This window comes from Ictidomys tridecemlineatus, chromosome 15, assembly GCF_052094955.1.
Source record: "Ictidomys tridecemlineatus isolate mIctTri1 chromosome 15, mIctTri1.hap1, whole genome shotgun sequence".
Lineage (NCBI taxonomy): Eukaryota > Metazoa > Chordata > Mammalia > Rodentia > Sciuridae > Ictidomys > Ictidomys tridecemlineatus.
Window position 1 is genome coordinate 4098058 of NC_135491.1, and position 16372 is coordinate 4114429.

At 43.1% G+C, this 16372-nt stretch overlaps 1 protein-coding gene across 1 annotated transcript; it reads right to left on the bottom strand.

Moving 5' to 3' along the window:
* Positions 1–15174: 15174 nt before the first annotated feature.
* LOC101974538 (vomeronasal type-1 receptor 4) lies at positions 15175–16146 on the bottom strand. The gene has a single exon (XM_005341798.3). The coding sequence runs from the start codon at positions 16144–16146 to the stop codon at positions 15175–15177; it is 972 nt and encodes a 323-aa protein (XP_005341855.1).
* Positions 16147–16372: the final 226 nt, after the last annotated feature.

A 16372-nucleotide genomic window follows, 5' to 3' on the forward strand; every position in this document is an offset into this window, starting at 1 on the left:
AATGCTCATTTGATAATGACAATGTGCTTTAATACAATGTTTATTTATTGGATGTTTGTCTTGCCATTTTAGGTGATTAACTGGTTAAAATGCCATGGATATATTTTTATTTACCTACTTCAATATTTAGGTCTTAGCTATTTCTGGAGTCAGATGTGCTACTGCTGTGCCTGTAGGCCTTCTTATCTCAGTCTTTTCTCTTGGAAAAAAATTTCCAACTGAATATATTCAATAGAATTTGACTAAAATCACAGTTAGTCTTTAAGTTGATACAGTCATGGACACACCTGGGAAGGATTTACTAACAAAGCATGTGCCTCTCATGACAATTGTTCTGTTTCTAATGTCTGTATTGATTCCTTCTCTGCAATTTATTCTCATTAATTCCATACTTCACCCTTTTTCTTTCATGATGTATATTTAGTATATCTTAGATCAACCTAGAAATGATAGTGCACATGTGGATAGTCACATAGTAAAGATATTTAGAACATTTGTCCTCCTTGACAATATAAGACTATTGTATATTAATCTGTTTACCTTCTTTCATTGTACTTTTTATTGCTCCTGTTTCTTTAAAATGATTATATGCACGTGTCATGATTGGTCTGCTCAGTAAGATTTCACTAGCTTACCACAGCTCTGCTGGCAGCTCCAAGGTCACTGGTGCCTCCTCATTCCTCTCCAGTCACTGTCCCTGGGTGACCACGATGTGACAGATAACTACATGGTCACTTTATTCCCTATGTATTCTGTATAGATGGGTCCACACAGCACGACTTCTTTAGTGTTTGACTTTTAAAGTTCCATATGCCTGTTACCTTCTCTTCATCTTCACAGTTAGTGACAGGATTCCACTGTGGGGGTCTCCAGCAATGAATCATCCCTCCCTAGATGCCCAGGTGGGGCTTCAGTTTGGGGCCTCATGGATAGTCTTGCCATGAAAGTTCTACCTCATGCTGGAGACACAGCAGGGCTTTCTGTTGGGTGTCAATGTTGGAAGAGTTGGGTCTCCAGCTTGCAGGTATACATAGGTTGATTTCTCCTCATTTTTACCAAATACCTCCAATCAGTTTTCTAAAATTCATGTACACATTTCACAAGAAAAATTTCTTAATTTCAAACCATACAACTTGATATATTAACCTTGATTCTTATGTCTTTGTTGTTGTTTTATTTACCCAGGGCAGGGACACAGATGAGTAGTGGAGCACCTGTTATTCACCACCTCTGTGATCCTAGTCCCTTCTTGGTTTCCTTGGTGACTCCTGCCCACTGTCCCCCTAGAGCCTTCCCTATCCTCTGCCCTGTTGCCCCTTGCCCAGGTCTCTTCTCCCCCTCTGTCTCAATCTCCCCCTCCCACAGTTTTAACCACTGCATACTTCCATGTCTTCCTGTCCCAAACATGCTACTCACCCCTACAACACCTCATTCCCTAAACCCCTCATGGAACTTCTGCTGTGACTTCTACAAACCACTGACTTTCACCCTTTTGCCCAATATCTCCCCATCCCCACTTCCTCCTTCACTCTCACAAAATCCTGCCCTCCTCTCCTTAGCATCTGAAGTGCTCCATGCTGTTAAGTCCCCTTTCTGCACTTTGTCCCATGTCCTCAATCCCTGTAATGCACATTGACCCCTCAGCTTCATGTAACACCATCTCTTTTCCTTTCAGATCCTCTCCTGCTCTCTATGCTGCCATGCCACAGACTGTCTGTCTCACTCTCTTACCATCAACACACTGTTCCTTTACCCTTCTGGATCCCACTGTCCTCCACCAAAGCAGTGTGTCTCCTGCAATCACTGTGGCCTTCTCACCAGATTTCTTGGTGTTAAGTGCTCACACTCACACCAGTTTTTAAGTCTGTCTCTGTATTTAGATGTTGAATGTCCCCACAAATTAATGTATTAAAGGCCTGAGTTTGGGGGATGGACTCTTTAAGATGGGGGACCAGTGAGAAGTCCTAAGTCCCTGGCTGCTGCCCATGACAAAGACTGTGGGATTCTGGCACTTCCTCTTCCTGTCTGTTTCCTGCCTGCTGAGGTGAATGGTTTTGCTTTGCCACAAACTCTCACCATCGTGTGCCACCTTGCCAATGCCCAAGTAATGGCACCAATGGGACATGGAATGGACCCCCCAGAACTATGAGCCAAAATGAACATTTCCCTTTCTGAGTTGATTATCTCAGGGACTTCATCACAGGGAGGGAAAGTTGTCAAACAAAGTTATGTGTTACTTTATTCCAATAGGACTTTTTATGGTAGAAGGATTAAAATGATGGCAGAGGCTCTCTTTGCTATCACCCAGAGTTGTAGTTATGTAACTCTTCTGTATATGGACAGGTCATCAAGACACATGTCTGATGACATGTTATAAGAATGTGAATGTGTATATTATTGGGGGTATTATGATTATGAGTGGTGAGGGTGTACGTGCCAAGTTTCTGCATAAATGATTGAACATGCTAGTGAGTCTGTGTATGTGAGGGACCATATGAACATAAGCATGTAAGTGTATATGTGTATTTGAGTGTGGGTTTCTGCATATACATATTTGCACTTCTGACAGTGTAAATGAGTGTGTGTAGACTTAGATCTATACCCTTATAATCCTTAATCTATATTTTTTTGTATATGTAACCACAAAACCTGACAGGAACCACTTACGGGAGAAAATATATATTTTTTGTTGTAGATGGACACAATACCTTTATTTAGTTTAATCGTTTATTTTTATATGGTGCTGAGTATGAAACCCAGTGCTTCACAAGTGCTAGGCAAATGCACTTCAACTGAGCCCCAACCCCAGCCCCTAATCCAGGGATATTCCTTCCACCTTCACGTTAACCTTTACAGCTTAATGCATTGCCCTATCAGGGGCTGTCTCAGTGGATTCCAGCCATACTACACTTTGCCTGTCTTCCCATATCTTCCTTTTAAATCTCAATGGGAGCCTTCGTGATTCCTCAATTCCATCATTCTACATTTCTACCAAGCCTGGACAGGTGAGCATGGTGAGTAAAATCCTTTCAAAATGACGTCCTAAGAATCCCTGCATGGGAACACTGTCTCTATGTTCTCCTCTCAATAGAGTTTTCTTTTTCACCCCCCTGAGCCTAATATGGGTTGGTCCTGCTAATCCTTGAGATACCTCCAAGAAATTTCCCCATTATCTTTTTGCAAATTACTTAATTTCTCTTTATTGGCAGTAATCTCTTCAATAGCCACACCTTCACTGGTGTCAATTTTACATGTGCTTTTCTGACAAAACTGAAAGTTTTAAAAATGCTTCCATTCTACTTTCTGCTCCTGCTCCTTCCAGTCTGCCACACCCTTGCCAACGCCTGAATGTTGTGGTGCCTGGAAACGTTCCCCACCAATTTCAATAGTACATCATCATCCACACAAAGTCTCAGGACATGAGTAAAATAACACACCTGCCTTCCAGCCAAATTTCCACTCTTTATTTCTCTTTGAGTTTTCATGCACACAGTCCTTAAAATCTGCACTCCAAGCAGCACTCTGATCTTCTGAGTTTGCACCAGAAGCTCCCATGCAGCTCCATTTATAATCATTTTTTTATCTGTATTCTGTCTTGACCACGGTCTGCACAGATGATATGAACTACGTTTAAAGGAGCTGGCTGGGACATTAAGCTAAGAAAGTGGCAAAAAAAAATCACACAACACAGAAAGTAGTGTTTTGGTTTTAAACTGAGTTTATTTTTATTATTAAGTTATTTATTTATTCTAATTTGTTATACATGACGATAGAATAAAATTAATTTATTTCATATTACACACATACAGTACAATTTTTCAAATCACCAATTTTACACAAAGTATTTTCACAACATTGTGTCTTTATACAAGTACTTAGGATAATGATGTCTAACTCACTCCATTGTATTTCCTAGTCCCTAGCCCCCTCCTTTCTCCTACCTCTCCTTTGCCCTATGTAAAGATCCTCCCTTCCATTCCTTGCATGCACCCCCACCCCCATCACCATTGTGAGTCAGCATCCTCATATCAATGAAAACATTGGGCCTTTGGTTTTTGGTTTTTAAACTGATGTTGGGATGGCTCTGCAACCTCAAAGGTCAGCTTCAACACTGGAAAAAGATAACTGGAAAGAGAGCGCTGGAAACAGAGTGTGAATCCATGCTTCCTTTATTTTTTAGCAGGAACATCAGAGGCAGGGATAAGGATTCAAGGGTGGAGGTTTGCTTTCTGATGTCTTGTGATCAGCAGATTGATTGACATCTTGGCAAGTCACACCCATCTCAGGTGCTGTGTGCGATCTTAGGCAGAGCTAGGGGTAAGGCACACCTGCATCATGTGATCAATCACTGACAAGAGTTTTCAGAACCAGGCCTATGCCCTCATTTGGCTACTATGCACAAAAGTTCACACACACAGCCCATGGATGGCTTGAGACAATTCTGACTCTCCAAACTTTTCCAAACTCCTTACATATAGAAGTTCTAGTGTCTTGTGAATGACATGGTTTTACCAGTCACAGTATGGAACCCACTTTGTACTACCAATCTCTGTGATAGCTTTTCATTGCTAGACCAAAGTACCTGGAAATAAAGAACTACCAAGAGGAGGGAATTTTTATGTTGGTTCATGGTTTCAGAAATTTAGTTTGTGCTTGGCCAACTCCATTGCTTTGGATCAGAGGTGAGGGAGAAGATCATTTTGGAAGAGCATGGCAAACAAAATTGTCTTACTTTGAGGAGGGCAGAATGCAAAAAGAGAGCTTTTGAAGTTTCAGGAACAATATAAACCCTAAAGGCAAGCTCCAGTGATGTCATTCTCCCAGCCCTTGTCCACAATGCCATTTACTCCACTCGAATGTGGAGGGACCTATTGGGTTACAGCTCTGATAACCCAATTATTTCACCTGTGCACATTTGCACAGTAACACAGAAGATTTGTTGGATAACTCATATTTGAACCATAAAATCCTGACATGACTATTTGAGGTGATTGGATCATGGACCTGGAATAAATAATAAATTTGTCTGTTAGGATTAACCAAAGAGTTAATTTCAAGCTTTAAATTACCTCATTCTTATCTCAGTGAGGATCAGGGAGGAGAATAACAACACTCTCTCCCTAAAAAAAAAAAAATGACATAAACTGCCTGTATTGACCATGAGAGGCAAATCAGTATTTTGCATGTGGATCTCTGCCTTCTAAGTCCAATATTCTCACCATATACATGATGCTCTGCTGACCAGACAGAACCTTCAGTTTGATGAGCTCTGACTAAAGTGGTAACTCCAATTTATGGTTCTTCATATTTCACACAAAGAAGAAAATTTGAATTTATGGCTTCACATTTTGGAGCCTCCACCAAAGGCAAAATCATTAACCCAAAGATGCCCCTAAGGATGTTGACTCCTGAGAAACCAGACACATGTAGTTACCCTGTTTGTTTGTGTCCCTGTCACTGGGGATGGAATCCAGGGCCTTGTACTTGCTAGGCAAGTGCTCTACCACTCAAATATAACCCCAGGCTAACACATTGTTTTAAAAGTCAGCTATTAGCTTTCTACTGAGCTTTTGTCTAAAGAGAATTCTGAGTCCTGTGACTCTGATCTGATATTTACATGTTAAGACATGTCAACTGTAATTCCACCACTAATAAGGTTTGCAAATTGCCTCCATATTTCTTGCCAACTACAAATGGTACATTCAAGAAAATAAAAAAAAAAAACCAACAGATTGGCTCTGGCAAAAATTCTAACTTCTAAGAAAAATGTTAGAGTTAATGGACATGTCTTGACCCCATCTACTGCCTGAGGTAGACTTTCTGGCTCCACGTGGCTCTTGTCTTAAGTGGGGCACCCTGAAACTTTACTTATATACATGGACTTTGTGATCTAATGGGCACGGACTGAGTTCTATCTGTGTTGATATGAGCAAAGACAAACTTTGAAGGGAGGCCATATGTTAACACAGTGAGAATACCAAGAAATTAACTACCTGGGAAAACTTCAGGTTTTCAAGACTGTGGCTTTAGTATCAGTGTCAAAATTTCTGTGGGTGAAGAAAGGCAGATGGTACTTGGGTCACGTATAGAATAGTGAGGTAGATATTCTAAAGTGCATGTGTAGATACAATGAATGGATTGTGCTGTGATGGAGAACAGAGAAGATTATCTGCTACAGGGAAAATGGTAGGTACATCAGACAAGGCAGTCTGACAGGCCTGTGAGTCCACCTTTCCATTTCTCATTTTCCCTACCCTTCAGGACCCTTTGGGGCTCTAGATACCTCTGCAGTGCAGCACAAAATGTTTGAGAGAACCTGCCTTCACACAGAAGGCGACCTGAGACCCACCTGCTGCAGGTAAGGAGAGCTCTCCCTTCCTTCTGAAGAGACTTAGTGGCCCAGAGAGGAGCTCTATCCAAGTGACATGCAGCATGCATTTCACTTTCTCTCTACCAAGTGGGGCTTGTTTTGTTTGTCTGGCATGGAGAGATGCATTAATTTATATAGATATTTCTGGAAAAAAATAAGGAATAAGTCAGGAAAGGAACTCTAGAACCAGCCTCAAGTATAGCCCTCCCTTATTTGTTCCTCTTCCCCTTTTTACTCAATTTTGTTGGAGTAAAACACACATTGATATGGATCAATTGAGGATGTGCCATATCATGATCTCTTAAAGAGAGAAATGTGAGCATGACAGGCATTAAGTAGGCTGAGGCTTGTCCAAAGTTCACAATCTGTCTGAGCAGTGGATGGATCCTGGGGATGAAAGGAGCATAGTGTCTGCATGGCTTCAAGGGCAGCATTAGGCGAGGCAGGCTCCTCACAGAAGAGAGTCCTCTCAATACTTGTTTATCGTGTGCCTTCCACACCAGACTTCTGGACCTAACCTCCCTGATAGTGCTGACCTGAAAAGCAACACAGAGACTAGGGAAGTCTCTGCTCACATGGGAAAGAGGAAGCTGTGGCCTCAGAAGACCTGGAGTTTCATGCACCAGGAGGCAAGATTCTGGCCCCTTCCCTAGTAGACTCCTGAATGAATAAACAGCTAAAGAACACAAATGTTTTACTGTATTACTGAAAAAAAATTATGTATGTTAAAAATGAATAACACAAAGAAAAAAGAGTTAAGATAACTTGAAATTCAAAGTCCAAATATGTAATATTTTATATGTAGTAATATATTTCTACCATTTTTCTCAAGACACTGGAGGGAGATTGGATTATCAGTGCCTGATTTCTATTTTTTCAGCATCAATGCAGAAATGAGGGTGGAGTGGACAGAGTACTGAAAGTTGTGGGTCTTTTGGTTTGACCCTGGTGTCTTTAAGATTTCCTCCAAACCCTGCCAGAGGCTGTTAAATAATCATAAGATACTGAAAATTTCCCTCTCAATGCAAAGTCTTTGGGGGACACTCATAGGCGCATACCAAGATCATTGATTTCTCCTCCTCCATTATCTGTACATCCATGGGAATTATGTATGAAGAAGTTTTATGCACTTGGTTGTGTGTGATCTGAGAGGAATGGCAGGAAGAGTGGTTGATTTTAGGTGCAGAATTTCTGAATTCTGCCATTGGTCATTGGAAATTTCCCATGAGGTGACACTATAATAATAATGTTTTCCATTGGCTCAAGAGGCTAAGTCAGGAGGCCTCTTCCAGTCAGGTACTGGCCTGAAGCATAATGAAAACTTAAAGCATGTTCTTTTTGAACCTCAACACAAGAAAAGCACCACCAACTCCAATTATACTTCATTTTAAAGCAATCTTGTATTTGTGTACCCAAAGAGAGCTGATCAGTGGCTGTCTCTCCTAATATGGGCTAGAAACAAGCCCCCCAGCTTTCCAGGAACAAGGTTTTATAGTACAGAATTGCAAAGTTTGGTGCCTTGAGAAGTTAGTGCTAATAGGATTTTGACATGCAAAATACAAAGGCAGATAGTAGTTAATGATCTACAGGACTGTCACGAGGTGGCAAAATTGTAAGGGGTTGAGGGGAGAAATAAAAAATATCCATGATCTTCTGCCCCTTTCAATGGTTTATTCACTGAAATTACTCAATACAATTTCACTCTATAGGTTCTTAATTAAGAAAATAACAATCCTTTATGCTAGACACTGCAACAGGCATAATCAATTCATAACAAACAATTCTAGATTAATTCTAGGCACTGCAAACACACTTAATCATGACAGGCTCATGACAGACATCCATCTGCATGCTAAGTTCAAAAGTCTAAAGCCTTAGGCTTTTTGTCAAGCAGATGCACACTCACTCAGACCATGGTGATCAGGTCCAGAACCAAAGTAGGCTTTTCTTGGCGTGGAATGGATGATGGGTTGAGGAGAGCGTCACAGGGATAAGTTGCGGCTCTCACCAAGGTCCAGATAGGAGGTAGAGTTTGAGAGAGCTGAGGATCAGGAAATGATGACAAGTAATGAGATGTCAGTCCAGGTCCTCTTCAGGCTCTCCAGCTCAAGTGTATCCTTGTTTTGACTGGCTGAATCGCTTTTAATTGGTTCTATTTTACTAAATTTGGGGCTTTTGATGACTCCTTTCAATCTGTATCAGCTATCACTGGATTTCTCCATGACATCATTTACCCTGGGGTCAGAAACATCTGGACTGGTGTGCCGCAGTCTGGCTGGGCACAATTCAGGAGCCACTTGTCAAAAGAAATGAAGTTTATTTTTAGAACACACACACCGCACCACACAGCTCTTCAAGAAAAACCCTCAGAGCCCAACTGCCACCACCAGCTTCCCAGAAGCCTCTCAACCTCCCCACCTCCTCCTGATCTTGAGGCCAATTGGCTGGGTCATGTGGGCAGAGCCAAAAAAGTCCCCCAATAAGCAGCTCTGTGGTCTGAAAGGGCAGGGAAACAACCAAATGAGCATCACTGCAGAGGAGCCAATCAGTTGGCAGCTAGAAGTTTGCTGGGGCCGCTGTGAGCCAATCATCAGCTGGCAGCTGGAAGTTTGCTGGGAGCTGGAAGTTTGCTGGGGCCCTTTTGGCTGAGGCTCTCAACACTGGTGGTCTCCACCCTGATCTTCTCTTCCTTCCCTCTTATCAGGTGAAGACAGCCTGCCAGAGGCTTCACTCTGTTTATCGAGGTGAGGGAAAGTAACTTGCATGAGGTCATACTGGAGGAATCTGTTATATGTGCCTGATGAGACCGCAGATTTCAAACAGTAGTTTTTAAAATGGTGTTGCTTAGGCTCAGGCCTAAGGCCATCCTCACAATAGCTTAACATGTCAAGGTATGGAATAAATTTAAATCCTAACATCAGAATTTATGAGGTTCCACTGAGGTTTCAGAGAGAGTTGTTACCTGATCAGGAGGGAGTCAGGATTTGAGGAGCCACTAAGGTTTTAGAGAGGATTGTTATCCTGTCAGGGAAAGCCAGGCATGGGTGAGTTCAAGGCACAGGCAGGAATTCCAAACAAGTTTAGAAATCACAGTAATTTATAGTAATACAGAAATTAACTTTTCATGACTTTGTAATGATGTGGCTCCCAATCTTAAAATGGAATTAGGCTGGGTTCATCAGTTGTGTTTTCTATGCAGACCCCAGAGTGATTGGCAGCCCCTCCTCCTCTGTGTCTGGCCCACTGCAGGTGTAGTCAGAGCAACTGGTGCTGAGCTAAAGCAGAGGTTGTCTGCTGAGTGAGCACGTGTGCACTAGAGTCAGGCTCTGGGTGGAAATGGGCCAGGAGACCAGGAGGTTCATTTCCTTACTCAATCCCTCCATCCCTGAATCCTCTAAATCTCCATCATTCCTCACTTTCTCCAAATCTTTCTAGTCTATGTTAATGACCAATTCTATGACCTTTTGAAAAACAACAACAACAACAAAATCGCCCTTTTCCCCTTCTTCCAGAGACCACAGTCTTACCCTCCTCACTGTTAGGTCCTCAGGTCAAAGTAACTCCATTTTGAAAATCAGTAGCTATCCTCCCAGGCATGACCTTCCCATTAGACCCACCTAGAAAGAGGCCCTAACTAAAGAAAACCACAGCAAAGACGCCAAGTAACAAGCCCAGGGTTACTTTTGAACTCCTCTAGTTGGGAAGTTCTTTCTCAGTAGGTTGCTGTACCTTACAGAAGGGCAACCTGGCAGATATTCTGTCAATAAACCTTTGTTTGAACTTAGAGCTAAGTTTCTCGTGGATATTTGCGCCAGCTACCTTAACACTCACCTGATTCCCTCCTGCATATTCCAGCATCTGTGTTTTCTACCCATCCCCTGTCTACTTACGAAGTCCCACTCCCATGTCAGTCCATTCCCTGAGTCCTCTGAGCCCCACACCCTCAAAGGCCATAGCATAACAGTGGTCCACCTCATGCTCAGAATATAGCCCTTGCTGCTGTGCCACGGAGGCTTATTTTATTTATTTTTTTAAATTTAAACGTTCATCATTTATTTGCATTGGTAACATTGAAAATCTATTCTAGCTGTTTTAAAGTACACAAGAAATTATTATGAACTATAGTCCCCCTTCTATGGTGCAGACACAGATTTTATAGCTTTCCATTACATTTTCCTTTTTCTTCACTTTCTTCTCCTTTGCCTGTCCTTCCTTCCTTTTCTCCTTTATTCCTTTTTTTAAACCATGATGCAAAGAAAAGACCACCAACACCAATTTTAAATCAAATTAAAGCAAGCTTGTAATGCTGGCCAGGACTCTCTGTCCTGAAAACCCTTTCTAGAAAACAGTACCCCAGCTCTCTAGGAGCATGGTTTTATAGCATAAAAAGTTGCAAAGGGAGGGTGTCTTGAGACTTACAGCTAACAGGAATTTGGCAAGCATACTACAAAGGCAGATAGTAGATTAATGATCTACATGGCTTAATATTTTAGGATAGCGAATAAATTTAGACCCCAACACCAGAATTTATAAGGCATTACTGAGGTTTCAGAGAGGGTTGTTATCTGGTCAGGGAAAGCCAGGCATGGGTGAGTTCAAGGCCTGGGCAGGCATTCCAAGCAAGTTTAGAAATCATAGTAATTTATAGTAACACAGAAATTAACATTTCATGACTTTATGATGAGATGGCTCCTAATCTTAAAATGGAATTAGGCTGGTTCATCATGTTCATTCATACTTCGCATTGATCCCAGAGAAGCTCTGCCACTGAGTTATACCTCATCTTTTTTTTTAATTTTTTTTTTCTACTGAGACAGTGTTTTATTAAGTTGTTGTGGCACTCCTTGAACTTTTGATTTTCCTGCACCAGCCTCCTAAGTAGCTGGGATTAAAGACTTGTACCACAATGACCAACTCTTTTCTATAAGGGTGTTTTATAAGCAACCTAATAAACAACCTACCTCTATGCCCCCACTCCCTTATATTTCCCAGCCTAAGCAGTATTTATGTTATTCTTTATTTCTATGACATCCACATTCTTATCTTTACATCTTCCGTATGTGATTTATTTTACTTATATGATATCTACTAGTTAAATCTAAAAGTTGAGGAATGCATAATATCTCAAAAATTATTAATCTTTATAGCTGAATAATATTCTATTGACTATTTCAACCAAATTTTCTTTATTCATCCATTCTTTGATGGAAACATTGACTAATTTCCTGCCTTATCTATGAGGAATTGAGTCAGAAGTAGAGACACACAAGGATTTTGAAGATAATGTTGCAAAATAAATTGAAAAACTGAGATTTTTCTAGATTGTATGATGGCTTATCTCTGAGGCTTATTTAAAATGCATAAATTTTCTTTCCCTCCTCTCTCTCTACCTCCCTCTAACCTCAGGGGAAACAGGGTTAACTTTTCCCATCCTAGGCCCAGGTCTCTGTCTTAGAACACACACCCACCACAGGAACCAAGTAATTCAGACTTCAGAGAGGGCTCCAGGAGATCCAGGGAATGGCTACCTCCCAAATTAACCAGTGAATCCTATACCCAGCCCCAGGGAGCACCTGGAATGAATCACTCTCTCAAAGCCCTCTGTTCTTCCTCATGGGCAGCATCACAGCCTCTGGGACGGAAGTCCTCTGTGCTTCTCCTTTACCAGCAAAGCAATAAAACTTCTTTTTCCTTTTTCTCAAAGAGAAAGAAGAGAACCCTCCAGGAGGCACCTTTCCTAGTTATTGAATTGGCCTTGGGGATAAGGACCCAGCTTTCAGTGACAACAGTGCTCAACCTCCAGGCACCTCCCTCCTCTGTGAGGTGCATGCTGCCCCTGACCACCACCCACCTCCCTGCAGCCCTGCCCCTTGCTCCTGGGTGCTTCAGTGCACTCACAACCAGGGGCCCCTCCCTCAGGCTCCCTCCCTTCCTGGGCACATCCTTCCTCCCTCCAATGTCTGTCCCCTCCCCAGGCTCCACCTCCTTTGCTGACACTATGAATCTGCCTCAGTTACTGTCCACCAAGGTGGGCTCCTCCTCTCCTGATCTTTGCCCACAGCAGGTCTCCATCACATGCTTCCCACTGACACTGACTCAATTAGCCAGTGACCCTTTGTTGCCATCACACCCTTCTTCCTCTCACCTGGGCATCCCTCCACTGGGAACCCAGTGATTTTATGCCTGTTGAAACCAGTCTTGGAGATCAGGATCAAGTCCTCAATCCCACAATGTTGAAGATCGAGTACCCCAAAAATGCCAAGGCTAGAGCGAAAATTTATTTAAAGATGGAATGGGGGGGTGAAGGGGGAGAAGGAGAGAGGGAAGGAGAGAGGGAGGGAGAGAGAGAATACTCCACAGAGGAAGGAGACCAGAGCTGATGCTTGATGGAGTGCGGGGCAGGGGTCGTGCTCCTAAGGACAATAAAATGCAGGACGCACGCAAACTTTAGGAATCAGCTCAACTCTTCTTCTGAGGAACAAAGTCACATAAGACAGGGGATAAAGGGATGGGTGACCTGTTGGACCCACTATCCTGGTGGAAATGAGCCACTAAACAAAGAAAGGCACCAGGCTTACTCAGAGGTGATTTAGTGAGACTGTCAGGTTGGGCAAGCACCTGTCAGCGGCCAGCACCTGGAGAGGAATTGTCCCGGAGAAGATAATCCTAGAGGCTATGATTCTAGATTTGATGGAACACTCTCTCCCCTCCTGCAGCCAGCATCTGGGAAGGATTTATCTTGGGAGAGATGAAAGCTGTCAATGTATGGCTTTCTTTTTTCATTTTATTTTCCCAGGCCAAACAGTCTTGGGGTTTTTAATTTTCCATTTTCTGTATCCAATAGCTCCTTTTGTAGATTTCAGATTTCCTTTCTTCTCCGGCCCCCTCTTTCACCCTGCCTACCTGGTGAACAAAAGGGCAGGAAGAGAGCCCTCCAGGAGGCACCTCTCCCTATTTCCCACATCTGCCCAGAAAGCCAACAGGGGAGATGCCCAAGGGGTGTTCACCAACAACTCCTTGCTAGAAGGACCAGTTCCCTGGAGGCAGGTGACATTGGTCACAGGTGAGGAGGAGGAGGAGTGTTCTGCAGGAGTTACCATTTCCTGTCCTTTGACATCAGCTCAGTCTTCCCAGCCCCACCCCATCATCTGACTGTCTGGACGACCTGTCCTTCTGTTCTTGTCTTGCCATGACTTCCTGGCTCACTCTGTCCTGTGAAGTCAAAGCCTGGCATGGGCTTTAACCTGGAGCAAGACGTCACATGCTGTTGCCTTTTTCCCAGGAGCTTCTCCTGCCCACGCTCTTTGGACCTCATGCACCAGGCTCTCTGCTTCACCTTCTCATGTCTGTTGTCCATTTCCCTGTGCCCTCTGTCTCTCTTGTCCATCACACAGCCGTGCTCTGTCCCTCCCTCAACACTTCACTGTTAACAGTGCCCTGGGTGTTTTTAGTAAATGCCCTTGAGTGCCAGGGCTCACAGGTGAGGGAGTGCTGAGGCAGCCACTGGAGGAAGGTGAGGCCTGGGCCTCTCAGCAAGCCTCCAGGAAGGTTCCAGAGTGAGCATTCCCCAGGATGTGCAGGGCCAGCTCCACCTCTCTCCTCATCCCTGGGCCTCCCTTTATTTCATCTCTGTTCTCATCACATGAAAGTCCTTTGTTGGGGAGGATCTGTTCATTCCACAGGTAATCCAGATACTAGCTGGGTTTAGTTTCACACCTTGAAAATCAAGTACTTACCAAGTCACTTCCACTCCTCAAAATGTTGATGTTTCCCTGGGAAGTTGGGTATTGCCTTAAAACTCAAGCACCTTCAATCATTCCTAAAAGAATCCACTTCCACAGGGAAACCTCAGCTACTCATGAGGCCTTTGAGAAGATAGCATATGGGTGGCAGAGGAACATAGATACTAGGGCAACTGAGGGCAAAGAGACTAATGTCCTATAGTAATCACTTTTCCCCACAGTCCTTCCATGATGCTATTTCCCAGGAAGCCCCATGAATCTTCCCCTCCCCCACTGAAGTTCTCAGGACCTTGTCTGCACCATCAACATCGCTGTTTATACATAAATTGGTTCTTCTAAGAATACAATCTAGCCTAAATACACAAATTTATTACCATTGAGCTGTGATAACTGCTACTTCGTAAGAGTGAAATAAAGGTGTGATCTTTCCATTTTGAATAACAGCTGAGCACATTTTTCACCAAATCTGAGTGTGACATTATGCTACAACTCTTGTACATGTCCCAGCAGGAGAGGTGCGATTCCTAGGTGAGAACCCAGGGCTCCTTCTGGTGGCACAGCAGGCAGCAGGAGCACTGTGCTCCCACCAGCCTTCCTCTCTCCTGCCAAGTGCAGTCTGGGTGTGTGGAGTGGCCCAGGTGGACGCTGCACAGGAAGAACTGGGAATGACTCCATTCTGTTTCCCTCAAGAACATGAACTAGGATTGCTGCCTGTGGGATGCTCTACATAGGGTGAGAACCACCAGCTCTGCTCCCCTCCACCATGGCCACGTGGGTGCCACTACCAGCTGAAGGCCACACTGCCTTTTAGGGTCAGAAAGTCATGTGACTTTTCCATATATTTGTGTATTGGTGCTTTGAGTGTGAAAAATGATGAAATATCAAATAAAAAACATGCAATCTATATATACTGATAGTAAGATTAGGCTACATTTTACCTATATTTTAATACTGTGGATTAAGCCCATGGATGCTTTTCTACTGATCTTCATCCTCAGCCTTTTTTGACACAGGGTGTTGCTAAACAGTTGAGCCTGGCCTTCAACTTGTAATTCTTTGGTCTTAGTCTTCCAGGTTCCTGATAATAAATGTTTTCCACAGCACCCAGCAAGATTTTGTGGGTTTTATGCAAACAAAGCAGAGCCTGGAGAGAGTGCAGGGGGTGGTTTCATGGCTCATGAGAATAAAGGGGCTGACCATGGGAAAACACACTGATATTAGTTCATTGATGTTCACCAACCACCCTTCCCAGCTGGAAAATAGAGCAATATGAACACTTAATAGGGAGGAGAGGGTGTAGAAACTCACAAAGGTGCCCACCAGGACAAGAATTCTCTGGGTGGCTGTGGACTCAGGACAAGATCTGGGGGAAACTTTAATGCTGTGAATGTGCTGAACCCTCTGCTTGTGCCTGTACAGAAGGAGAACCATGGAGCCACTGGACCAGATCATGAGCATGGAAAAGACAACCTCAGGAAATACAAATAAGGCTGCATATATTGAGTCTGTGATTTTGTCATGACCTACATAACAGTACCCATGATCTCTTTTCTCTGTTGTGTTTTTCCTACTCCATTTGGTAAGCATATAGAGAGGAAAAATGGAATTCACCATCATGTACAGGACCCAGCAGAAGGAAATGAAGAAGCCAATGAACTTTGGAGCTCTTCCTTTGAGATCCTTCCAACAGAAGTTCACGGGGCTGATGGTGATGTTCTGGAAGATGCTCAAGAGGCAGGTGATGAAAATGGACATACTCTTGCCCACTCGCTGAATATACAAAATAAGTTTGCATGCAAAATCACTGAGAAAATATTTCAACCCAAAAGCTGTGATTATCTGGGGAATTCCTTTAGACAGAATGACCAAGGAGTTGGCTATCATCAGGTGCTTGAGAATCATATCTGTGGACCTTAATTTACAGTCATTCCAGGAATGGACTAAATAATAAAAAAGCAGAGAGAAATTTCCCAGAATTCCAACAGTAGTCACTGATAAGAACATCAGTCCTATTGCCACATTCCTGGAGACCATTTTGTCATTCAGCACAATGTCCTTTTCATTATGACAACAGTCATTCCTCTGAGCAAAAAGACTCATTGAAAATAGTTGTGCCAAAGCACAGAGGGAAGCACCTGTATCTGCTTGCTACCTCTATGGATGAAGCAGGAGACTCCCTTGATCCCAGAAGTTTAAAGCCAGTCTGAGCAACATAGTGAGATCTCCATCTTCAAATAATGTTTGATGCCAAGGGTAACTT